This window comes from Rhipicephalus sanguineus, chromosome 3 (genome assembly GCF_013339695.2).
Source record: "Rhipicephalus sanguineus isolate Rsan-2018 chromosome 3, BIME_Rsan_1.4, whole genome shotgun sequence".
NCBI classification, from domain to species: Eukaryota; Metazoa; Arthropoda; class Arachnida; order Ixodida; family Ixodidae; genus Rhipicephalus; species Rhipicephalus sanguineus.
Window position 1 is genome coordinate 129,972,205 of NC_051178.1, and position 26,006 is coordinate 129,998,210.

A 26,006-nucleotide genomic window follows, 5' to 3' on the forward strand; every position below is an offset into this window, starting at 1 on the left:
TACTGACCATCGTGCACCTGCATTGTGTTCGCATTGTGCAAGAAACGATTGCAACCGATTTCTACGCTTTCACTCTCATTGCTTGTTGAGTGAAATCCTCGTCGAACACTTCAAGTGAGCGTAGTTTGCCGGCGTAGTGCGATTAGTGACCTCAACGAGAGTGCCTAGGTTTGTTGATCGTTTTTGAAGAAAAAGCGGTCTGCCCTGATTGCTTCAAAACTGATCTCTGCGAGAGCCCACAGCGTGCTCGAGTCCTCTATTTGGCGCTGCCCACTTATGAGCCAAGGAGCGGCCGGTTATACCGAGCGTGATACTCACGATGCCGTCGGCGTAGACCCACAAGCATCAACGCGCTCGAGACGACTCCAGCAGGAGCCTGTTGTTCACAGTGACAAAACAGGGAAGTCCGAAGATGCACCGAATCGAGGCCTGAAGAGCGCAGTCCGAGCACCTTTTTCGCGCCGCCGTGGCTTTCCACGTCGTACGAACGGGCCGGGCAACGCGCCGGAAAGTGTGCCCTGCAAGTTCTTCTCGAGAGATGGTCACTGTCGGAACGGCGACCGGTGCCGGTACTCGCACAGCCTAGAAGATCCGTCTTCAGCTGCAACTTCAGCTGTTACTACAGTTACTACTGACAAACCGGTCGAAAGGGAGGTTGCAGACGTTGTTCCAGATGACTGTACCGACAAGAGCGTCCAGCGGCCACTGCCGAAGGAGCCGTGCCGCTTTTTCGAACGCCACGGATTCTGTCGCTACGGCCGCGGCTGCCGCTATGCCCACAAGCGCCGTCGCGACCAGCACCAGGTTAAAAGCACTACTTCCCGAGTGCCGCGAGAAACCACCGTGAACGACTCACCGAAGCAGGAGAGTGACGTCCTCAATCCGTCGGCGAGCGATCAAACGCCTGCAGGAGCCGTCAGCGAAGTAGAGAACGGTGGCTCAGAGCAGCAACCACCGTCTGAAGAGGAGCTACTCAAGCAATTGAGGTGAATAGCTACCGCCGTGCCGTCGCTTTCTTCGCTTAAGCGTTAGCTACACGGTGCACGCCTGTTGCATAGGTGAGATATCAGTGTCCACGTTGCGTTGTGCGCACCGAGGGACCTCTGGCAAGACAACCCGATTTACGGTCGGTGCCCTCGCAATTCGTCCTAGTGGCGGGAAGTCTTCGCCTCGGCGTTCATTGCATACCGCGGCATTCAGCTTTCTCGTTGTTTCGGCTTTTCCGCCTTGGACGGCACCCGAACGAAGTAGAGGAAGTGTTTCGGCTGGACCGCTTGTTTGGTTTTTGCCTTGCCGCGCGAGCGCAGATTTATTACATAACCCTTACGCATAGCTAAACTTTTTCCTGAAGCCTGAATGCACAGTTGGTTCGAGGTCACTGGGCTGACGTCGGCTACTGTCGTAGCACACGTTTGTGTGCGTCAGACTGCACACTTTAGGTTCCTTGATTGATGTCTAAATGAATCATTTGTCAGTGCCCGTTTATTCCAAATTGTATGATCTGGTTTTGTGGATCCACCAGACAAGTATGAGACTTCTCATCTCTCAAGGAGTTCCTATGTGATTGCCCTTGAGCACATAAGTATTTCAATAAAACTTGCTGTTGGGCGAGTTCGTGTTGAATCACGTACAACATTTTTGGTGCAAATGAATCCTAGAAAGAGAACACAGTGCACACAGCTAACAGCGCATAGAGCTCGTCCTGTGCACTGTGTTCTTCTTCTCTTTCTTACAATTGATTCCTTTACTTCCTTCCCACTGTTGTGCTAAAAAGTGTTGTGTGTGATTCACATAAGTATTGTACCGGTACACTTAACACTATGCAGGCTATGTTACATCTCAACTCTAAAAACTGGCTCACTTGCACGCTTCATTTTGACACCAGGCCCATGTTCAGCTCTTAGTATGTGCTGGGTGAGACCTGATAGGCAATAAAAATCTCAAAGCTAAAGCTCTGAACTGGGGCGTAGATTATAAAACTTATTCTCCTGTTCTCTGCAAAAGCTGCAGAGAGTAGTTAGAATATGTGCCTAAGGTATTGAAGTCTACAAATGTCTTAAAGTAAGTGTTGAGTAGTAAAAGTGATGATAAAGAAAGTGTGAAGGAATACATCACCAGTGAAGTAAATGCATTGTGTAGCCACTTTTAGAGCACTGCACGGGCCGATTTTTCCGGCCCGGGCCCGGCCCGGCCCGAAAACGCCATGCTCCGGCCCGGTGTTCTTAAAGATGGCCTGTACCCGGCCCGGGCCCGAAAGGTTTGGGCCCGGCCCGGCCCGGCCCGACCCGACCCGTTTCAGCTAGTTATGCCTTGAGCATAAAGGAGGCACTGTCTAACCTTCGGTTATTGTGAGAATACCTGCCACACACAAGATATTTTCTAGAGATTGTTTTGGGAACTTCTTTCAGTGTCACGACTTTCACTGGTACTGTGTATATTTTCGGTTAATTACGCCCGTAAGACTCTTGCGAAATAATTGCAGGGCAATATAAAATATAATTGGAGTCATAGCTGGCTGTTTCATGTACGCACGCAGTGCTAGCCACGCAATCTTATTTTTGCATTTCAAAGAACGACTACAAAATATACCTCCATAAACTGGAAAAAAAAAAAACATGGCAGAGATTTTTAGTTTAAGTTTTACATCAATTGCATACGAGCTAGGGCTGTTGAGTAAAAGTAGCAAGTCTGCAAACTTCATCTATTGCACAATGCAATGAAAAAAAAAAAAACGTGCTCTAGCTGCTTCTGGTAGGAATACACCAGGCTGGGCAGAGTTACATAAATTAAAGCTGTCGTGTTGACTCCTCGGCAGGCAACTGCACCCAACGTACACAACGTTTTCGTGTTCAAAACAAGAACGTTCTTTGTCCCACCCTTCTTCCCCGAGTCACCGCCACCACAGTGCGATAGATCTGTCAAAGCGAGGCACACCCGTTAGAGAGCGAGCCACCGTCCTCGCTGTTCCCTGAAGATGGCTATCTCGTCGTCTTCGTGTGATCGCCTTCAATCTTTGAAAATGTTACGCCTTAAAGCGAGACCGGACTAAGGCCTTCCAAAACAACTGTCTATTGGAGCGCCGAAGTGAACCAGCCGGCGGCCTCTTTAGCGATCCCCGTCGACGTGACGTGTCGGGTGTCCGGAGCGTAATTATACAGATACGTATGAGACCCGGGCCTAATACGGGCCTGGCTCAGGCCCGACCCGAGCCCGAAGATCACGGGCCTGAGCCCGGCCCGGGCCCGCTCCAACAATCCCTTACCCGGCCCGGCCCGCGGGCCGGGCCCGGGCTTTCGGGCCGGCCCGGGCCCGTGCAGTGCTCTAGCCACTTTCACTGCTTCTAGGTAGCACCCATATTGTTTCTTAAGCATTACTAATTTTACTGCATGTTTTGACTCTGTTTACTGGTTCTGACGTGCGGATCTACAGTGGCCATTATTTATTCTGCTTGCATGTTTACAGAGACAGGGAAATTGACCAGTTTCGAAAGCGATTCCGGAAAAGCAAGAAGGTACCTGCTGGGGACGGAATCGACAAGTACATTTTTGTGTTTGGACCCACTGATCCTGATTGGGTATGCTGTGTTTCGCACTTAGTATTGCATAAATTTGCTCAGAGCTGACACCGTGTGCACTTCCCCACAGCCATTTGATGTCAAGGAGCTGACAATGATAGTGGCTTTCCCAAAATTGTATCCCAGCGAGGTATGCCTTCTGGTTTGTACAAAACCTCATCTTGTATTAACTCTTCGTATTTTCTCTCTCTTAACTTTGTTTTCCTGCAGTGCTTTTTGATGTCTGTGCTTGATGAAGAGGGTGTCTTACCTCCAACACTGCTGAGGTAAGTAATCTGCTGGTGTTTATCAAATTGATGCCCTGATTCTAAAAATTTGTTATTGTGTGATGCAACATTATGTTTTGAATGTGTGACATTGAATATACTGAATAAGTGAACCACAAGTATATACGTAGTCGGCTAAAAAAAGCGCACCAACTGTTGAAGGGCCAGTAAAGAACCTCGCGGTCAAAAATTTGTGATGGAGAGCTAACTGCGCATTTGTACAATGTGAACATGCTGCTGCAAGAATTTTGCGAATGAAGAGTAATAGCTGGGTGGGTTTGCGAGCCGGCGCACCCAGCAGATGAATTGTGCATGTGCGGTATGCTGTGAAAGCCGGCGTCCTTATGGAGCGAGCCGCTCGCCTGATCATTTCGTCTCCTCAGCGAAGCATGCGCAGCGGACGAGCGTGCAAGCATTTTCCAAGATGGCAGCCTCCAACACAAGTGGCGGCGACATGTTGTCGGCGGCACCTCCAATAAACCTAATAAAATCTAATAAAAAATGCCTTTTGCAATATTCTTTTCGCAGTAACTTCTATTTTCTTCCGCGGGTGATGAAGCAAAGATACTGCCCGATCGACATTAACTTCAACCTTGTTCAGTAGGTGGCACAGCAATGTGCTCAACTGAAACAAGCGGGGCCTTGCTCAGCTATCACTCTTCCTTTTGTGCTGCGCTCTGCTGCCCTCTCAGCTCGCACCGGTGGCCCTAAAACCCGCCGAGCTATTACTCACTAATAAGTGTTGTAATAAGGAAGTTACAGGGTGTAGGACAACCCGCATAGGCTAGTTTCGGTTTCTCGCTGTGCCTTCCCGCCCTTCTCGGCAGCGAAGAGGTAGGCATAGCCATTTGAAGTGACTATTCCCCCTCGGCAACGTAACACGATGTCAGCGATTCTTTCATTGGCACTCAGCCAATGGCTGAGCAAGGCTTGCTCTACATGTCGCTCGTATCTGAGAGTCACGGTGAGGAAGAGGGGTGTGAGGCACTGGTGAGGTAAACAAATATGCCACGACGCATGAGCCCTTCCCCTAGCAATAAATTCGAGAAAAGCCTCTTCATCGCGAAGGCTTTCGTTCTGGTGATACCGCTAGTCCTGGTAGTCTCGGGGCTCTACCAAAACGGCAGAGGGAAGCACAGGAAAATGAAAATGCGGACTGCAGCCAAAACTGCATCACCATAAGGCCAAGGTGCCATTTTTAGTGCAGAGGACCAATCGACGAAGTTGATGCTATGTAATGTTGCCCCTGGGCAAGATTATGTCACTGCAAGTGAAAAGTGCTGGTTAGGCGCAGGAGAGGGGTGTGAGAACTGTTTTTCTAATTGAAGCGTCCACGCAATGCGCAGCGCTGTGATATTCGCAAAATGTGATCGCCGCCCCCTTCTGCACTAATTAGTGAGCTTGTTTGAGAGGTGTAAAAAAATAAGAGTAGGAGCCTGTTTACTGGCCCTTAAAGTGCTGCAGCGTTTGAAAGGGCTGGTTTATATTTTGTAGTCTTCTTCTCTCTTTGCATGTTTGGCAGCATCCTTATGCATAGGCTTTCTTCAAAAGTGGCAAAAGAATTGAGAGCTAAGTGAGCTTTCCCACATGACTCTTCACCCTAGTAAAATTCACCTATTGCCATCTAATTCGTACAGGTGTTGTGAAAAGTTGGTCTCCAATTAGACTCGCCACACACATAGACAGGACATTGCAAGTTCAGGCGGGGCATTTGTATTGTGCTGGTAGACTTGCTTGGTAATCATTGGTCTAGTTATTATGGCAAGAATGTTACTTAAGTTGAACTTGAAAGAGTTAATAATGTGATTAACTTTAATCGAAAAGCACAGTTTTTCTTTCTTGCATGTGCTGACCTGCATATATGCTGGGTATCTGATCATTTTTTAGCAATAAGCAAACATCACCATGATTGGGGCAGATGTTGTGCTTCATAGCAGAACATCTGCCCTAGTCACGCCAGCATGACATTCTTGGTAGGTGTCTAAATGATTTTTTGTCTGGACTGTTTCATAAAGAAGAAGACATATCAGGTGCAAAATCAAGAAAGAGTCAAGTAGAAAGGTTAGATTTGATGGTTTCTGCAACATCTTTGTTTTACCAAAGTTTACTGAGGAAGTATAAAACCATGAATGACTATACCCCGCGACAACTTTTCTTGGCACCACTGTGGAAGCTACAGAGCCAAAGTGCCTGCATGCACGCGCGCCAAGAAATAGTACCTATATTTATTTTCTAATTCGAAAAGTTACCTAGCTCGAATAAATAAAGATTTCTTCATTATAACAAGAGAACGCATATGGGAAGCCATTCGTAAAAAAATGGCATTGTAACCTTCAAGTTTGTTTCGGTCTTTATTTCTTGGACAGCACCACGTTTTCTTCACGCCTGCACCACATTTTCCTCACGCCTGCACTCTCAGAGTCTCAGTAAACATGGCATCAGCGATACCGCCTGTTCGTTGGCCTGAAGCGTGTGCGGCCGCAAACTCGCCGTTTCGTTCTCCGAAGAAGCTGTACTCTAAATGTGACAGAAAGTGGCTATCAAACCAGACCACGCAAGTTACAGTAAAACCTCGGTGATACGATCACGGCTCTTGCGAATTTCGGGGTGATGCGAATTATTTTGTGGTCCCGGCCAAGGCCCATTAGCCTGCAATGTATTGGAGTACGGTTGTTGCGAACCGATTTGCACCCCGCGACGTTTGATACGAACGTACGCTAGCGCACAGGTACGAACAGGCGCTGCCCGCGCTGTCGTGGAAGCGACAGTCACGCATGGGCGCGGGCATGCGCGCTGCGCGATCATCAACGGTGCGTCGTTGCCTCTGAGATAGTGCGCGCGAATCTTGGAGGCATTTATGCGGCTTCGCATTTAGATTACAGATGACGTTGACGTCGCCCTTTTTTTTTTCAACGCGTTGACGCGTGCTCCTGTGCTCGAGGCAGCAGCGTTTTTGTACTGTGTTAACGCGTGCCTGCCACGTCAATGCAAGCCATGTCCCCGCAATCAGACGTTCTATGAAACAAGACTGAAACTTGGGCTGTGGGTCTGTCATGAAGTCCCACGAAATGTGGACGAAGACCCCAAGAGACAAAGCGGATGGTCTTGGCGAAGAAGCTTGACCTCTATCTATAGCGTGCGAAGCACTTCTTAAGTCACTTTCGCCGCAGTATTCTGGTGTCTTGCAGAAAAGCGTGGTAAGATTAGGAAGGGGCTACTAGCGTTCACGGGGCGCAACACATCTGGTTCAATAATTGTACACGCGCGCATGCACCGTATATTTACGAGTACAAGTATGATCGTTGACGTCTAAAAACTTTACTGGCAATCATTCAGAGCTGTTCATGACGTCGCTGCGGCCCTGCGAAACACTAAGTCAAAACCTATGTCAACTTTCATTTGTCGCATACTAATTTTCCATGTTTTCTGATGATACGAATTTCGGATGATACGAATATTTTTGGTAACCCCGCGAGATTCGTATCACCGAGGTTTTACTGTATCTGCATTGTCATCATTGGAGTGAGGCGCCGTCAGCGTGACTTGTCTGCAAATGCATTGTGCCGGACAGTCGCCGAGCTCACCGGAGTGAGTGAGCGAACGGTTAAGCGTATGAAGGCTGAGGCTCTGCGGGCCCGACCGCGATGCGATGTTCCAGAAGCGCCACGATTGTTTTAGATCTTTCTGTTAAGATTGCGCGCGGTACGCGAATAGTCTTAGAGATTACGTGGCCACCAGCGATAACACTGGAACATTTGATAGAACATGTATAAAAGCCGACATGCTTTACGACTTGTCATAATTATTGACGTACGACGCTCTGACTGACTCGTTTCCCGGCCACAAGTTTGGCCAAATAAAGAGTTTCATCTTCGACACACTGCTGCCTTCGTCAACGTAACAACTATGTGACAATAAACAGTACAGTAGGTAGATGCATCTACGCACACTGATGTTCCCATTCTGCATGTAGACGTGGTGCTAAACGCTCTAGCGATGCGAGCAAGTGAAACCGAAACTGGAACTGAAATCGGCTGCAAGATGCTGAACTACTTGCGTAGTAACACAAATGTGCGGATGCCCCGCCTCCGTAGCCTTCGCTCCAATGCCAAGATAAGTTGTCGCCGAGTATAGCTGTAATCACATGAATCCAACAGACCAAGGAAAGCATAGGAGACATTAATTGTTGTCTTGAAGTGTAGTGTAGTAATTATAATGTAAATTGAAATTAATTGAAGTGGAGGGGAAAATTAAAGGGTACAAAAATTAATACAGCATAAGATGCATAATTCGAAGGTTATGGGTTCAGATCCCACTGACAGAAAATGGTGATTTTTCGTCCACATTAATTCATTTCATTTTACCTCATAATTACTATGCGACACTTGAAGACAACTATTGATGTTCCCAATGCTTCCCTTGGCCTAATTGTCTGTTGGATTCATTTGGCTGAGTTAGAAACAAGCGCCTGGAAAAAAAAATCCCCTTCTTTCGTTCATTGCTATCCTCTGCTCTCACAAGGGACACCCTTGTGACACCCTCTTTAGGCTTAAGTTTTATGATAATTTTCTTAGCATTAATTGGCACAGTTTTATGTGCTTTCAGGGACCTCAACAAGGCTGTGAAGGCATGGCTGGATGAAAAACATACCACAGCAAGTCAAGTTGGCCCAGGATCACTTCTCTTGCGCCCATTCCTTCGTTGGTTTGATCGCAACCTTGAGGCACTCTTTATTGAGAGCTTGAGGAAGGTAAGCTTGTCATGTATGTTCTTATTGTTGTCAGTGCAAAGAAGTGGCTGAAAAAACTGTTGGTATAATTAGCTTTCATTTCAAAATGTTTCTCATTAACACTTTGTTTAAGAATTTGTTGTGCTAAATGTGCAGTCATCATTATCATAATTTCCAACCTGTTTTATGTCCTCTGCAGGACACAATGCATTCACTGAATAGCATTTCAATATGCTTGTTCCAACCAGATCATTAGCACATTGCAAATTATGTAAGGTGTAGTCGTCTGGTGACTGTTTGCTCCCACATTTTAAAGCTACAGTTTGTTGGAAATAATTGTGGCATGAAAGCTGACCTGATAGTTTTGGAATGCTTAATGGGACACGAAAGTGAAACAATGAATTGGTTTAGATTGATAAAATGTACTTTGAGAACTCTAATGTCATTAATTTCACCACTAGCAGCTTATTAATAGAGGATAAAATCAAGGTCAAAGTCTGATTTTTAAACTTCGCGCCGAAATCTCCGCGTGTGATGTCACAGATTTCAAAGTGCATTTGTCATATTTCGGCAACATTGGCTCAGCAAAATTTTCTGAAACTTGGTATGTTAATCCTTCTACGTGGCAAGCAGGTGTTCTACCACGTAGCCATGCTAGTGCTTGAAACCGCTTCATCAAAATCCTATAAGAATTTCATGTAGTGGGAAGAGCCTCCTTGATGAATGTAATATTGCGTGGAAGAATCGTAGAATCACACCAGGTGTCAAAACATGTGACTTGCACAACGAGTGGGTGGTTTAAAGCTTCACACCCATTACAAAGTGTGTAGCTGCACAGATGTGCGTGGCACCTTACGTATGCGTAATGGGTACGTTGCCAATTTGCAGAGGGAAGAATTATGGGACTTTATTATTACTAGTGGGCACTTTGCAACTGCACTTGCAGTAGGCATTTTAGGCCATTGTTATGCACACTTTCCCTTCCTTTCCTTGCGGCACAGTTGAAGGTAACGTGCACGGGGCCCGATTATGCTATCGCATTCTATTCTTGGAGGTGAAGCACAAGAGTCCTACAAGTTTTTGTGTGTTTTCTCGCTTACCAAACATCTTCTCGTGGCAAATGTGGTAATGTTGAAATTGTGAAAGAGCAATTTACTAATAACAGAAAAATTTTTTTTCTCTTTAGTGTCCTTTTAATATGTCTTTCTTTGATTTTGTTAGGTGAAAAAGATTCAGCTTGCCGAAGCTGCTGGCCTTGAATTCGTGCCCTTTGAGCAACTGGCAGGTACTACAGCAGAAGGTGCGGCACCAACCGTAGATGAGACATTACCTGGAGGTAACAAGAGCACTGCAGATGTTGGATCTGCCATGACCACTAGCAATGCTGACAATGTTCAAGAGAAGGCATGTCAAGATACATCTCAAAAGGATACCCTAGCCGACTGCCTGCAGGTTCTGACTCTCGGTTCAAGTGGGGAGGAAGGAAGATTGATAGAATGCCCACCTGGGACATCAATCGACCAAACCTCTGACTGCAACGAACAAGTGAATGGTGCTACAAATGTTTTGAATGGTTTTGATGTTTCCATAAATGCAAACACTCTCTCCGGCACAGAGAACGACAATGTACCTCATAAAAAAGAAAGGAGTGTTAGAAATGAATTAGATAAAAGAAAGCACAGTGATCCTGTTGAAAAGCCACATCATGCCATTGCCTCCTCTGCTCCGGATGTCAGCTCTTCTGAAAAGCCTGCTGCTGATGATAAGTCCTCGCATGGTGCTCAGCGAGCAGGTGTCGATGTTCATGTCAACCAGAAGAAAGGCACCGAGGTGAAGTTCCGACGCTTGGAGCTTGGCGAGGGCGTGGCCACCTTGGAGTGCACAAAAGTGGCAGTCAGGGTGCAGTGTGGCAGGTGCCGTTGTAATGCGGACGTCGTCACGCCCGCGCGGCGTCGCAATGTGGTGACGTGTGGCCGCTGCTCGCGCACGTGCAGCGTGACGTTTCGCCCAAACCTCATGCATCCCTTCAACTCTGTACTGGGCTACTTTGACCTTGTGGACTGCTTTGCTGTGGACCTGGTGCTGTCTGGTTGTGTATTTGCCCTAGACTGCTTTGGTTGCAACAAGAGGATGACAGCTGATGTGAGTGCTGTTGCGTAATAGTATTACATTTATTACAAATGGCACTAGTTCTTAGTGTGCATTATCAGTACATCTGCGAGTAGCTGCATTTTTCCTGTTGCCGCTGAGTGCGCACACCATTATTTCGTACATAACTTCTGCCCATATCTCACTGTCCTCATTAATATTTCACAGGATTGGCATTTTTGAAAAAACTGCTTACGTGCCAAAGGTTTCATTATGGCCTAGGTAGAACAGTAATGTTAATGAGCTGGTGGTGAGGCATTACTGTTGAAATTAGTTTTTACTGCGGGATATCTACATAAAAAAATTATTTTTGTTAATCTTGTATCCTGTTTCTTTTGCTGTAATCTGCGTTCTTTGCAGAAACTTATCCTAATCTTTCATTGTGAGGACTTTTTGCAGGTTCATTGCTTATAACTGAAAACTTTTTATCGTTGCTGGTGCTCATACTGTTTATGGTAAGGCCTTGGGCTAAAAGAGATGCCTATCACATTCTAGGGCTTAAAAAATGCATTATGTGCACCGAATTTTTCTATTCTTTGCTGTTTCTCATTATTCAGGGCATACATTATGGTCAGCGTCGCTCCCTTTGGTGTCAGTTCTGCAATGCCAAGATGACTGTACTTATGGAGTCTGTCAAGTTTCTTCAGCTGCAGGCGTCCAAAGCAGCTGGTTAGTATATTGACCATGATAACATCGCGACCTCATCCCATTTCATTTTTTGATATATTCTCTTTGCTGTTGTCCAGTCTCTAACATTCAACTTCTTCAGCAATCTCTTCGAATAATCTTCTTTTAGTCTGTAGTTGTTTCTTCCTAGCTATTGTTAGTCTTACTGTTAAAGGCATTTCTTTATGCAGAATGATCGTGAATTGAGTTTGTTGGTATGTATCTATGAGAAACTTGTATGTATGTTTAAATAATAGTTAGTCTGTCTCATATTTTTTGTCTCTTCTACTATTTTTTCCACACTATTCTGAACTGTCTGCATGTATTTCCATTAATCGGTTTTGTATGTTTATTTAATAACACATTTAATACATTCATAAAAATTGCACTAATTGTGCATTTTAACAAATGGAATCCTGACTTTCCCTGCAGAAAACGCAGGTTCAGCATTCTCCATAAAGGCTCCCAAGATGGTGAAAAACGTTAAGGATCCTGCCATTCAGGAAGGCAAGCCTCTTCCAGATGGAGGCATTTGCAAGCACTACAAGAAGAGCTTTCGCTGGCTGAGGTGAGAAAGGCTGAAATTTGATTCTCTTATTTCAATGGTTGTGAAGTTCTGTGATCTTCATTCACCTGCGCTCTTCAAAAACCCTGTTATGCTTAGGTTGTAGATTGCAGCAAAAATGCTCTCGGGCATTTATGTAAACTTGAATGTAAACTTTGTGCATACTGAGCAATCTGTCCTTGACAGTTCAGTTGTCTTAATTTTGTTAGGTGTATGAAAAGTAGGGGTGTGCGAATATCAAATTTTTCGAATACGAATCGAATACGAATATCCGCCTTCGAATATCGAATCGAATATCGAATATCAAAGGAAAAATGCATCCACAGTAACAATATTTTATTTAACATGTAGCTATTCGAAAAAAAAAACAAAAACATTAACAGCCTGACTGGCAACATAACATACACTGCTATCTCCAGAACACAATGTACAGGCTAGCACAATGCACATCACAACACAAGCAAATATCACGGCACAATGAAAGTAATGACTACATGTTATCATGAAGAAATATGAGTTGCTCCACATGATCAGGCAGCAGGCGCTCCCTTGCAACAGAGACAACCCCCTCCCCCTGCCACTGAAAAGGCACGCTCGCTTGGAACAGAAGTGGCTGGTATAGGGAGGTACATGGGGCAAAGCTTTGCCAGACTGGGGTATCTGAAGGTGCCTACAGTCCGTCACCAGTCACATGGGTCACTGGCTTTCTTCAGAAGTGGTCCCGCATAGTGAACGAGTGGTAGTGCGGCACGTTACGGCCGCATAATATTGAAAATCTACGGTTACATGATCGCCAACAGCGCTGCACGTCGGAGAGGCACCAGCAATAAATCATACGTATTGGGGCGCTCGTCGCAGGCAGATATAGTGCCTCCGTGTACTTACCATGTTTGTTGCTCCTCTCGGCAACGTTTTTAGCGATAAGAATGCAGCAGAAATGTGGAAGACGAGTTATTTTATGCATGGTAATCGAATCGCATATTCGAATTTTTCGAATATTCGAAGTTATCGAATATTCGAAACTTTTCGAATACACGAGTTTCGAATCGAATACGAATATTTCGAATGCAATATTCGACGAATATTCGAAACTTTCGAATATTCGCACACCCCTAATGAAAAGATAACACAAGGAGATGTTAAAGGGGCCCTGCAACACTTTTCCATTTAACCATTGAATGGCTTCATTAAAGAAGTTTATTGCCTCCCGAATCGGACCATCGCAAAAATTTTTAGTATTCATAAAGTACGAGCAGAGTTGGATAGATTTGTCGCACGCTATTATTGCTTTCTCTCTTCTCTCGTCCTGGCGATCGCGCTGGAAGCTAAGCAGGGAGGGATGGCATGGGGGGAAAAAGTTACATCACATGCGCGTCGTGACCTTGAGCACTATTTCTTTTTTCTTTTTCTTCGAACATGCAGCTAACGTTCAATGTAATTGCGAGCGCGCGTGGGGGCAAATGGCGGCCTCTCGTAGCAACCGCGGTAACTATGCGCCTCGCGATGCTCAAATCAGCCAATGGACGTGAAATTGGGTATATGGCACGGTCATTTGGGTATATGGCGTCATTTGTAGAAAGGAGAGGGAATGATATCTAGCTGACTTTGAGAATTAATTATAATTCTAGGCTGCCTGCTGCGCTATAATGTTTGGCTCGCGTGTTCTCCGGAGCCTCGACTACCGATCGGCAGCATTTTCTGACCATGCTGAAAAAATGTGGCAGGGCCCCTTTAGACACCATGCCAAGCCCCTGCTTGACATGGTGTCTGTGGAATATGAGCTATGACATTCTCATGAGTGCCACGTATTTTAGACATTGTGGTTGTTGTAGTTGCTGTTGATTCAAGAAGCAATGCCAGTAGCTCATGTGGAGGGTATACAGCTACATTTAGCTTCTTTAACATAGCACATTCTGACAAAATTCTAGGTAGTGTACTGTCTTGAAATCGAAAGCTATTTCCAAAGATACTATTTACGTATAGTGTACGAAAAGAAGGAAAATCGATTGAGGAGCCCGTTCGCATTAGGCACATCCAAATGAAGGCAACAGATGATGAACCAATGGAAGCGCGGTAGTTACTGTAGTTATTGTTATGGTCAATTGTCGTTTTTAATTGAAATGAAGTAGTTATGAGATAAAGAGAACTGAAAGGGGATAGAAAAACAACTTGCAGCTGATGGGTACTGAACTAACAACCATTACACACGCTGTATACTACTGTCTGTGCTACGTTGGTGGCTGCTCCCGTGTTCACTTGCTTGGGTATTTATAAGTGTGTGATCCTGGGAGCGTTAGCCAGTGCCACTCGTGGCCATGGTAGAGAATCTGAAGCATTCTTCTTTTGCATAATGTATAAAAGATACTCTTAGCAGTTAGAATATCACCTCAGGGACCCATTAGTAAAAAATTCCTACTTCAGAACATTTTGCATACCTGCTGTGGGCCTCTTCTCTTTTTTTTAACACGAAAGTGTTTTATGGCAAAATCCGCCAAGACTAACGACGTAGTTCAGTCACGGAGGTACGTCAGCAAAATGAACGCCATCAGATGGCAAAGAAAAAGAACTATAAGAAAAAGTTCCGTTGACAGGAGTCGAACCCACGACCACTCGGTCCGCGACGATGGCTGGCGGTCATTTAGCCCACTGAGCTACTGCCAAACACATAACGGAGGCTACACGAACGCGCCTTTTATCTTCCACACTTTCCTCTCGCAGTGCTCTTATATTGATGAATGAATGCTTTGAGCGTCCCCTTTATAACGGGGCGGGGACATGTGTACCACCCGGCTCGAAAATAAAATAAAAAGACTTCATTGCCTCCACAATTAGCTCCGGCAACGCTCTGTTGCTGCGACCATCCCATTCGGCACGTTTCCAATAGGAGAAGTGTAATTTCATCAATGCTTTAACACACCGCAAGGTGACGGCTTTAGCCCGAGCCTCGCTCATAGCATCCATCCATATTGAAAAATAGCTCTCCGACGCTCGCTTGCCTGTCACATCGCTTCCCCGCTTGCCCTGTGAGAATTAGCGGCCAGGCTAGAGGGAAGACACGACGCTCTTCGCATTTCAAGACGCTTTCAATAAGTGCTTATTGAGTATCATTGTTTACTATGTGCTTGCTGATGCCATTTTTGTGCGGTATTCACCATATGCGGTGTCCAGGTATTTCTTGACAATTTCAGCTATTTTTTCCCTTGACACATTGATTCTTGAACTTGTACAAATGGTATTGTTTACTGCCGTGTGGCACTTTGCTGAAGCAGTTGTCATTTGATTAAACAAATGTCGTTATCTACAGATGGCGTTAAATTTTTCTATGTTACATTAATATCAGTAAGCTAGTTTGATTGACTAAATCGCGTTCTTGGGCTAGTTGGTGCATGGTCTGACAAAAATTTGGAGGCACGAAGGAACAGAACAAGAAGAGATGGGACTGGTGGTTCAATTGTTATCTGCAACAGGTTCTATGTCCATAGGCTTCTTTCTTTCCTTCTTTTACATTCTTTATTGCCAGAACAACAGTGTCGCTACAGATTCCCTTATTGCATGCTGTAGTCCCTATAATTGTTAATTCTAGGTTCCCGTGTTGTGGAAAAGCTTATCCTTGTGACAAGTGCCATGATGAGCAGGAGGGTGGCAACCATGAAATGAAGTATGCCACACGAATGATTTGTGGCCACTGCTGCAAAGAGCAGGTGAGAAGCATGAGTGGCAGCAAATTCTGGCTTTCCTGTGTATTTCCAGTCTGCCTAGTTCATTGAAATCCCGGGAGACTTGGATTTGTGTGTATCATCCATCGTTTACGTTGTTTTCTAAATGAAAGGTCGTTATCATTGTAGTGGAGTGACAGTCGGCTAAAGCGCTGCCAGTAAAGAAGAGTGCCACGTTCAGGTTCGCACGTGAATTCGAAGAGGCTAGCGCACCAAGCCTGCACACTTGCTTCCACTTCCCTCTGCACGGGGCAATCACCATTGTGGCTGGCTGGTTCCAATTAATGATAGCTGCAGCAGCTTTCTCTCTACTCAGCTGCCTCGACATCACCATGAGCTTTGAGTTGAACCTAGATACGTAGAACCTGGGTGCTTGTAATTGTTCACCATGGTGAACATTTGTAACATCCCCTTGGAAACCTTGTGCATAAGTGTAGCACTGTGCTTTGCATATATATTGAACTCCAGGTCACCTCCACACTTAAAGCAGGGTGTTTAAGAAAATGTGTCTTAAAATCTTATAAAATACTGAGCACGAGATATTTGCATATTTTTTGCAGATTTGGTTTTATCACAGCAGCATGCCCACTGAAATGAGTAGGAAGGAAAATTCAAACAGTAAATAATAAAAATAGGCTGATTAACCTTTAAACAAGAACATTGAACCCATCAAATCTATTGGAATGCAAAAGGGCGACACTGCTGATTTTCACGATGTGAGGAAGTCTGGCTAATTTCACAGGGAAATAAAGACCAAATTGTGATGCAGTGTAGTTGCCGCAACCTACGGTAATAGCCAGTGTGACATCACTGTTTTCCTCTTATTGCCGAGCAAGGATGAGCCATTGTTCTAGGCTTCAACTCTCTTCACACTTTCCATAAATGCAGGAAAGGCATTACACCAGAGCAGGATATTTAGGAAACATGAGAAATAAAAATAAGCTGTCGCGCACTGGTACTGGTGCTATGATTATCCTATTTCAGTGACACATTTAGTGCCATTTACAAAGCAGTTTAGTATTTTACATGTTGTTACCATTCAAGAATCAACTGATCCTTTTGGTAAGTTTTATACAACCGTTTGTATTACCCTAGATAACATCCATTTGCTGAGGTTCCACTGTATTGTATCATTAACGATTTCATCACAACAGTTTTAGCAAAGAACACTTAGTGTATTTATGGCTTGCTCTGTTTACGCAGCATTGGCTTTTTTGTGCTCATTTTACTCAGAAATGAAAAGGTGTGGAATTAGCCTGCTTAAATTTGCGGATCACTTGTTCCCCCATAAAGTGTTGGATTTCAAAAAGCATCCTCACTTTTATTCCCCTTCGGCATGCACAGCCGCACCCATAATTTAGGCTTTAAGATTAATCATCTGGTGTTTAAACTATTATGCACACACAGCGTGACTAATGCTCTGTTTTAGTGGCATGGTGTGCTGACATTCTGCTTTAATAGTACATCTACAAGTACTATTGCACCTACAAATACTGCTGCGACTATGAGCAAATGCCTTCATATCAGGTTGTTAAGGTTTTCCATATCTTTGTTGAACATTGTTACAGCCCTTTGCAGCTGAGAAGCCTTGCACTGGCTGTGCAAACTTCATGACAAAAAAACCCACAGCACATTGGGAAGGAGGGCGTGGTTGCCGCGACAGGATTCGTATGAGCAGGTACGCATTTCACAGGTTGCCATAGGATACATTGTATGAGACTGCACAGCTATTGTGCCATGGGTTCTACGTTACTAGTATGTTGGTGGCCACTGGTGCAAGCTAGCTTTCATTACTTTTCTTTGTTGTGTGCACCATCCACTAAAAATTGTACATGAAAAACCTAGAAGTTCACTAGTCCGTAGCTGTGGTGTTTTTTTACAGCTTGCCCTAGGATTGCACTTACTTTTATTAACTTGGGGATTTTCTTTCCGGGCTTCTTGGAAATAAGCACTGCCCAACAGCACTTTGGCGCTTTAGTTCAATGGCTGTCCGTACAAGTTTACAATTGGACATACAGAAAATAAGATTTATACAGCGCATCTTACTTTTATTAGCTGCACTTTAAAAATCTACTGAAATTGTATAGCTCCAGTTGTGCTGCTATATCGCACGAGAGAGCCAGTTAGCCCTGTGCATGAATTTTCGTTCCGGTGGCCTGTAAACAGGTGTGTGGAACAGGAGTTATTTTAAACTGTTAGTTATAAAGCTCTTATTCTAGCATTTCAGCAATGAATGAAATGGTGTGTTGGGCTTCACGAACACTAAAATTCAGATTCAGACTAAAATTCAGATTTATGTTTAGCTCGGTGGCAGGCACCACCTACCAAAAGGCTGTTCTGTTTTGTAAAAATAGTACTAAGCACACTCGCCACACAGGAGACAGCGTTGGAATGCAAACATACAGCCCTATTCTGTCAACAAAATGGTTCACAACACTAGCAACCTTTTTTTTTTTATGCCTTGATATTTCTTTTTATTTATACTACGCTAAATGTTCCGACAGAGCAAAACAATTTCTGCCAACTGCTGTGTGGGCAAGTGCTTACACCATCAAGCACAGAACTTCCAACTATACTTTTGTCAAAGCTTCTGCACTGGCATTTTGTTCTCTGTTTAAGGGATGACAATAAGAAGTTCAGTGGAACGGGCAAGACCATTTCAAGGAAAGCACAAGAGAAGCTCACTGGAAAGAAGTGATGCCAAGAGGGCTGCTTGGGGAGGTGAAGCGAGAGGTTTAAGGCCTCTTGGAGTACTTTTATACTGAAGTAAAAATGGTCTAGTTTTGTACAATGTGTGCTTCATTTTGTAGTTGTAGGAAACCAAGCTATTTAGGTGCGTATCAGGGGTGGAAGCGCTGCGCCATTTGCGCCACGCTGCGCCAATCCGCTTCTGCTGCGCCATCCTGCTCCAAAACGCATTATTGCGCCGAAACTGCTCCCAAGCGGTCTTTGGTGCACGGCCTCCGCGATGGGCTCCAGTGCGCTTCCGGAACCGATCACCGAGGCTACGTTTGGTGCCTTTATGTGCCGCTGTCATCCGTGTCTGTGCACGCCTATGCGAGCTTATATCATCATCACATCACTTGGCGTGCTCTCGTGACGTTGTCGAAGGCACAAAAAAGCTAGCGAGCCTGTACAGGAGCTAGCTACAAGAAAGTGAGTTGTGCGGCCATATTTCGATTGTGACGCCGGTGGCAATGGAGTTTTCTGGTGCGCTGGGCGCACGGGGCGGTTGCTGTTATCGTGACCTGGGATTGCGAACATGAACAAAAGTAACTGCGTTGACGCTTCATAATTGTCGAAAAGGTTCTATTTACTGCGAATACTTAATTTGATGTAAAGCCATGAGGATAGTGCGAGCAGCCGCCGCGGACGTAAACGCGCGACCATTATTTAGACACTTTGCATTAAGGAAACCGCTGTATAGCTGAGTGTGTAATGTGGATTTTGTGTCAAAGTCTTCATGAGAAAAAAAAAAATGTTTTATCTGTTTGCGGTCAGTGAAGCCACTACCAACCGCGAAAACACTCACAGGGCCTCGGTCCGTGCAAGTCGGTTGGACCATTTCCGAAACTCATTTTTTTTTTTAGTGAAAGCGTGCCTCTCCATGTGCAGAATTTGTTGCATTGCACACAAGCCCTTAGACGTTATAAATGCAGCATGTAAACGCGCTCGTGCAGGGACGAGCTTAGTATCGCTAGTGCGATCGGTCGCGTGCGATTTTGGCTCGTCAGAACCTGCTTTCGGCTCGTGGTCGAGTACGCTGTAGCTCGTACCATCCGCAGCACTACATGACATGCCGCTCGCCGCCGTTGCTGCGTGTGGTTTGGCTCATGAGGTGGCGAGTGAAGAAATATACAAAAAAGAAGATAGACACTTGGAACGTTTATCACTGAAAAGACAACTGTCAGGTAGTACGAAAACAGAACCACGGGATACAAATTGTGCGATTGCGACATCTAGTATAATCGCATCTCAAGTACCGTATTTGCGTGCATATAAGCGACACCAATAATTGACAAATCTTGGAAGGGAACTTGAAGGGAGAAGGTCGAACCGCATGGCGCAAGTTTTGGCGCGATTTACGCGCGTTTGGAGGGACGCGCGTGTTTTTTGACGAACGCCTTCGCGAAATCGCGCTGTTGCGTCCTGAATGGCTTGATTTCATGCGCGACTGACGCGTGGTCGGAGGGTCGCGCGCGTCCTTTTGACGAACGCCATCTCAAGATCGCGCCGCCGCGTCTTCCTCCTCGAAGTAGAAAAGAAAACGCCTCGCGCGGCACATCGCCCGCTCGTCCGACAAACGGAGTTTAGGGTGCAGACACGTGCTTCTTTGGTTTCTCCCAATGCCTCCAGACGGCGCTGACCTCCGCGCATCGAAGGAACTTTTTGAAACCGGCGTAGGCTTTTGACGAAAATGTAGCAACCCGGCAAACGCGGTGCGAAAACACCGCTGATGAAAAACGTTCATTATCTTTAATGTTTTTCATTTGTTAGTCTAGTCAAGTGTAGCCATTCAGAACATCGCTTATCTCATTTTCCTGAGTCATTGCTCTATCACAGCTGTGATGTTTTGATAACACGTACGCGCGTGTGTGCGTGCACACACACACACACACACACACACACACACACACACACACACACACACACACACACACACACACATATATATATATATATATATATATATATATATATATATATATATATATATATATATATATATATATATATATATTTGTGTTAAGTGTGGTTGGTTCATCAGTAATAAATGTTTTCTAAAATCGTTGGAATTTCTTGTGTTTACCAGAAATAAAAAAGAACAATGATATTTGATCATAGAATTCTGCTCCAAAACTATCTTGCATTGCTCCAAAACACACATTTTGGCGCTCCAAAGCTGCTCCAAAACAGCATTATTCCTGCTCCCTGAGCTGCTCCAAAACACTCAAGCCCGCTTTCACCCCTGGTGCGTATTCAATCGTACCTTCCGTTTGTATTCTGTTTATCATACTGTTCCCATCCATTCCCACAAATAAAAGCAGGCACCATTCTGCACGTTCAAGAACACGCCAATAAGGTGATGGATACGACGAGGGAAGAAGTGATCATTGCTATTGTTCTGCCATCTTGGCTATAGCTCCTTGTTGTACATATTCAGCATACATTTTCCCCGCAATTCTACCTATTATTCTTCCCATGACATTTTGGTGGAGGCATAGGGTAAACGATGCTTACAATTACTCTGAAAGTTTCCACTATTTATACATCTGCACAGTATAGTGTTTTAAGCAGCAGTTGCTGTACTCTACAAAAAACTTCACACTCAGAGCCTGGATACCTTTGACTGGTAACGAGTGAGATATACATTTTGCTTATGATCTGCCTTAAAGTGTACCAAAAAAACTCGCGGGACCCCTTTTGCATTCACCTAAGACAAGTGGAAGGCGAAAGCCATTTTCTTTTTCTCCTCAGGCGATGTATTGATTCTGCCCCGCCACCCTCGGAAAGCTTTCTGCACCTAACGTGGTTTTGCACTGCCTCCAGGATCGGAGGTACCTCACCTGGTTTGCACTGCCTCCGTGATTGGCGCATCTTTGACTAAGCTACGATATCGTGATGACGTCATCATGTGACGTGATGTCACGGTGACTCACGAATTTTGGCGATCTGTGACGACATTATGACGTTACATGGCGACGTCATCGCGTGATGTTTTTTTTTTGCGTAACTCGTGTTGACGCCGCCGACGGGGGACGCCGGTCAATTTTCGCGTTTAATGAGGCATCTAAGGCTTTTGCCTTCATATATATTTGTATTTTAGGACAAATCCTAGTTGTGGCTTGCGTAGGCTCTGTAAACTGCATCCTACATGGAATAACCTATTGGGATTCTAAAAGTAATTTATTCGCGTTGCTCTGTGACGATGCAAGAACTCATGTCATGAATTCTCCCGTTTACATCTCGGTTCATTGTGCTAGCTAAAACATTCATAGCTAAAATGCCCATGGTTAAGTGTACATAGGCGTGAACGAAGCTCAGAATTACCTTCTACACAATATGGAAAGTTTCCTATCTTGGTGGTAAACAACTCTGAAGAATACCGTTCACGTGACGAAGTGTGCATTTCTGCTGCTTGAATCTGATAAAACACTTTTGGCTTTGTAGAACGCCGCTGTAGAGCTTATCGGCGACATTGTGTTTCATTTCTCTTTCTATTGCCAGGGGCGCGACGTGTTTTTTTCCGCTGCTGGAAGAATGCCATGAAGGGTTTTGCTATTAACCGCGCATCGCCTTCCAAGTGTTAATCTTTTCGTGGCGACGCGGCTTGTGCCTTTAGCCGCGGCCAACTTTCGTGTAAGCTTTTCTCGATACCAAGAATTTTCAATTTTTTTTTTCGTGTTGAAAACTGTGAAGCGTTTAGAGTATCACTTTTTTGTTTTTCTGTTTCAATTTTCTGGCGCAACAAAAGAGCTAAAAAAAGCTCACAGGGTCGCTTAAGACGACTGGAAGGCGAAAGCAACCTTTTTCTTCTCAGTCGATGTATTGTTCCTGCGCCGCCACCCTCCGAACACCTAATGTGGTTTTGCATTGCCTCTAGGATCGGACGCACCTCACCTGGTTTTGCACTGCCTCCGTGATCGGCCCACCGTTGACCAAGCTAAGGTGCACGTGGTAACGTAACGTCATTACGTCACATGATGACGTCATCACGTGATGATTTTTTTGCGCCACTCGTGTAGACGCCGACGCGGGACTTCGGTCAATTTTCGCGTTTGATGTGGCATGTAAGGTTGTCGCCTTAATAATTGTTAGGCCATTGTTGAAGGCAGGATGTGGAAGCATCTGCGGTTAAGAGCACGCTGTAAGAACGGGTGAGATTGAAAGTGGTTGCTCGTGGTTCTCTAACACATTGTTATCGCAACATTCTATTAAACACGTGATTGCATATCAGCGAAACAGTGACGCAACGGGACAAATGAAAATTTGCCGCATTGCTGAGCAAGGTCGTAGTGAGTGCCGGTTTTTTGCCACAACTGTCAAATTGTTCATAATCCCTAGAGGTACACCGTTTTAGGTACTAAAAACGGGTTATTTACTCGATAAACATTTAAACACCCTTATAGCGGGTGTTTTTGGGTGAGCTACACAATGGACAGCAAAATACGCCCCAAACGGTGCAAATGTGTCAGTGCAAGATGACGCTTTTCGAGGTGTATTTTGTCCTGAAAAAAGTAATTGTCATCAGTCTTGCTAGCGTCTTTCTCGAAAGCTCCGCGCTCACGCTATGTCACGCTGATAACGCGCAAGCTACTGGTGACTGGGCTGTACCGAAGCCCTAGTGTTACATTAAAGAGCGGCACGCAAAATGAATGACAGTTTTGTTTGCAGACAAGTTAAAATGGCCAGGGGCGTATGCAGGAATTTTTTTCGGGAGAGGGGGCACATCTTTGATCTGAAGTGGGGGCCGGGCAGGCAGATGTGGTCGAGCGTCATTTTGTCAAGTGCGGCAAGTTGGGCAGGTTGGTAAAAATGCATAACTTCGAATGGGTAGCGCATAAGACAAGGATGCAAAAGATAGAGACGTAGACAGCACAGGCGCTAACTTCAAACCACATTTATTTCGGAACACACAAGAATATATACTATCACAAATCACAACCATCTCACGCATCACGCTCATATAATGACAGTACTAGGTGCACGTTAAAGAATAACAGGTGGTCGAAATTTCCGGAGCCCTCCACTACGGCGTCTCTCATAATCATATCGTGGTTTTGGGATGTAAATTAATTCCCGCAAGTAATTATTATTAGAAAAAAAAAAGAAGGATATCATCTGCAGACAAACACGCATAATATATTCCATGATACACTTCGCATGACAGAAAAAATATAGCGAAAGCAAAAATCAAAGGCAGATACAGGACCAACCAAGTGCAGTAAGGAATGTTTACAAAGTAAATAGCAGGGTTCATACACACGTGAACCAACATCTTTTGAGCATACTGTAGGCATCTATTATGCACTGCTTCCTCATCTCTGTATTATTGTAATTATCATCACGCGTTTGCCTTTCATCATCATCGTCTTCGGGTGTGTGCTATTGATCATCGTGGCCGTGGCCCTTGTTCACTCTCGACGTCGCGACCAAATAAACCTCGTTACGACTGAGACGTCATACGTGGTGGAGGTGACGTTACGATCCTCGGTCCTCTCCTCGCCCCGACTACTCGCTGGAGCTTCGTTCGGGCCGCCGCTTGCACCCACCGTGCCCCAGCATGGCGCAGAACCAGCCAGCCGACGCCCATGTCGCTCATATTGCCGCTCCCATTCCGGCGCCGCAAGCCTCACCTCTCTACGTCATCAACAACCTCCAGCGTGACCCCCCGATCTTCACCGGTCTCCGCGGAGATGACGTGGAGGACTGGATTGACAATTATGAAACAGTAAGCGCCACTAATCTGTGGGACGATCCTCACAAGCTCCGTCACGTCTCCCTCTATCTCATGGGTGTTGCGAAGACGTGGTTCTTCAACCATGAGATTGATTTCGCCGACTGGCCAGGCTTCAAGCAGCAGCTTCGCCAAGTTTTCGGGACACCTGTCGTCCGATCCGCTCTCGCGAAGAGGACCCTCGATGCTCGCACACAACATCCCGGCGAGTCATACACATCGTACATCGAGGATGTTCTTGCGCTCTGCCGGCGTGTCAACTCATCGAGGACGGAGTCAGACAGACTACGCCACATTCTGAAGGGTATAGGGCCTGTTGCCTTCAATGCCCTCGCTGCTCAGAATCCGTCTACTGTCGCTGACGTCGTCACAACGTGTCAGCGCCTCGATGAACTTGACTCCGTCCGCCTACAACCGGCCACTGTCGAACACCGTCCTACGGCGGACCGTGACCTACGCGACATGATCAGGGAGCTCATACGCGAAGAACTGCGGTCAATGGGCTTCTACCCACCTTCACAGTCCCCTGCACAGCCTTCAGCAACGGCCTTGCGAGACATCATCAGGGAGGAACTAACATCCTTGACCTGTCCAACGCACGTCGCACCAGATGCTTCTCGCCCACCGACGTACGCGCACGTTGCTGCCGCGCCTCCCAGCAACGTGAATTCAACGTTGCCGCTACCATCGTACGCGTCGGTTGCTGCTGCGCCGCCCGTCCACCTCCGGTCGATGCCATCTGAATCTCCATCTAGCCACCTGACTGCACTATCCTCCGGTGCACCGAACGCCCTCTACTACCCGCCTTGGCGTTCGTCTCGCCCAACGTGCTATTATTGCGGATATCGCGGGCATATCTCACGTTTCTGCCGCAAGCGCCAGCAGGACGAGCGTCGTGGTTACGATATGCGAGAACGTGATTTCTCCACTGGGGATTCTTACGGCCGGCGTTATTCGTCCCTTCCGCAGCGGTCTCCATCTCCGCCCGCATCGACTGACGCACGGAGTACGTACCGGTCCGCAAGACGCCGATCACCTTCGCCCTTTCGTCGCTCCTCCTCTCCGCTCCGCCCTGCCTCATTCACCACTGCCGACCGTACGGAAAACTAAGTAATGCAGTTTTTGGAGGGAAAACTGCATTCCGAAGTAGAACTGAAATTCCTCCAGCACGCCCGTTCAATATGCTTTCTGTCATAGTGGAAGGAGTTCTCGTCGATGCTTTGGTGGACACCGGTGCGACATTTTCTGTGATCCATGCTGATTTGTGTAAACGCCTCAAGAAAGTCACGACGCCTTATAATGGACCCACGCTAGTCGCAGCCCAGGGAAACACCATTCGCCCTTCCGCTCTTTGTACTGCCCGTGTTTTTATCGATGACATCCTTCATTACATCCAGTTTACAGTGTTAACCCAGTGCTCTCACCAGCTAATTTAAGGATGGGACTTTCTATCTTCTGCTTCGGCCGCCATTTGTTGTGGGCAACGTGTTCTACACCTTACAGACACAGACTCCATGTGAGACGACGACACCTACAAGCCACTTCGTCTGTTCGCTACGGAAGATCTCGAACTACCGCCACGTCAAGAGCGAATTGTGACCCTTACGTCTAAGGACATCGACCACGGTGACGTCTTGGTGTCCCCTTCATCCCATTGCGTTACCAAAGGCATAGCTCTTGCGTCAGGTGTCGTTCGCTTTAGCAACGGCTCCGCGCTCGTCATGGTCATGAACGCAACATCGGAGAAAATTCTCCTTCCACAGGGTACCACGGTGGCCTGCGTTGCCGATGCTGAGCCTGTAAGCGTGGCGCCACTTACACCTGTCTCTACCAACGACCCTCCAACTTGTGAGCCTCCTTCTTCCTCTCACTTTACTGCACTCC

The 26,006-nt window shown here is 45.9% G+C and overlaps 1 protein-coding gene across 1 annotated transcript; it reads left to right on the forward strand.

Annotated features, from left to right (window-relative positions):
* The first annotated feature begins 13 nt into the window (after positions 1-13).
* LOC119387136 (uncharacterized) lies at positions 14-18,449 on the forward strand. The gene is made up of 11 exons (XM_037654443.2): positions 14-986; positions 3,463-3,574; positions 3,645-3,704; positions 3,785-3,840; positions 8,446-8,590; positions 9,791-10,711; positions 11,275-11,386; positions 11,816-11,951; positions 15,532-15,649; positions 17,233-17,342; positions 18,284-18,449. Exons 1-11 carry the CDS (start codon positions 277-279, stop codon positions 18,360-18,362), a joined length of 2,559 nt encoding a protein of 852 aa, XP_037510371.1. The 5' UTR covers positions 14-276; the 3' UTR covers positions 18,363-18,449.
* The last annotated feature ends 7,557 nt before the right edge of the window (positions 18,450-26,006 follow it).

Bases quoted from the DNA above. Each gene is read 5' to 3' on its own strand.
- LOC119387136 (XM_037654443.2), top strand. From the start codon at position 277: ATGAGCCAAGGAGCGGCCGGTTATACCGAGCGTGATACTCACGATGCC. The intron at 987-3,462 runs GTGAATAGCTAC...GCATGTTTACAG, and splicing joins GAGCTACTCAAGCAATTGAG to AGACAGGGAAATTGACCAGT. The intron at 17,343-18,283 runs GTACGCATTTCA...TCTCTGTTTAAG, and splicing joins GACAGGATTCGTATGAGCAG to GGATGACAATAAGAAGTTCA.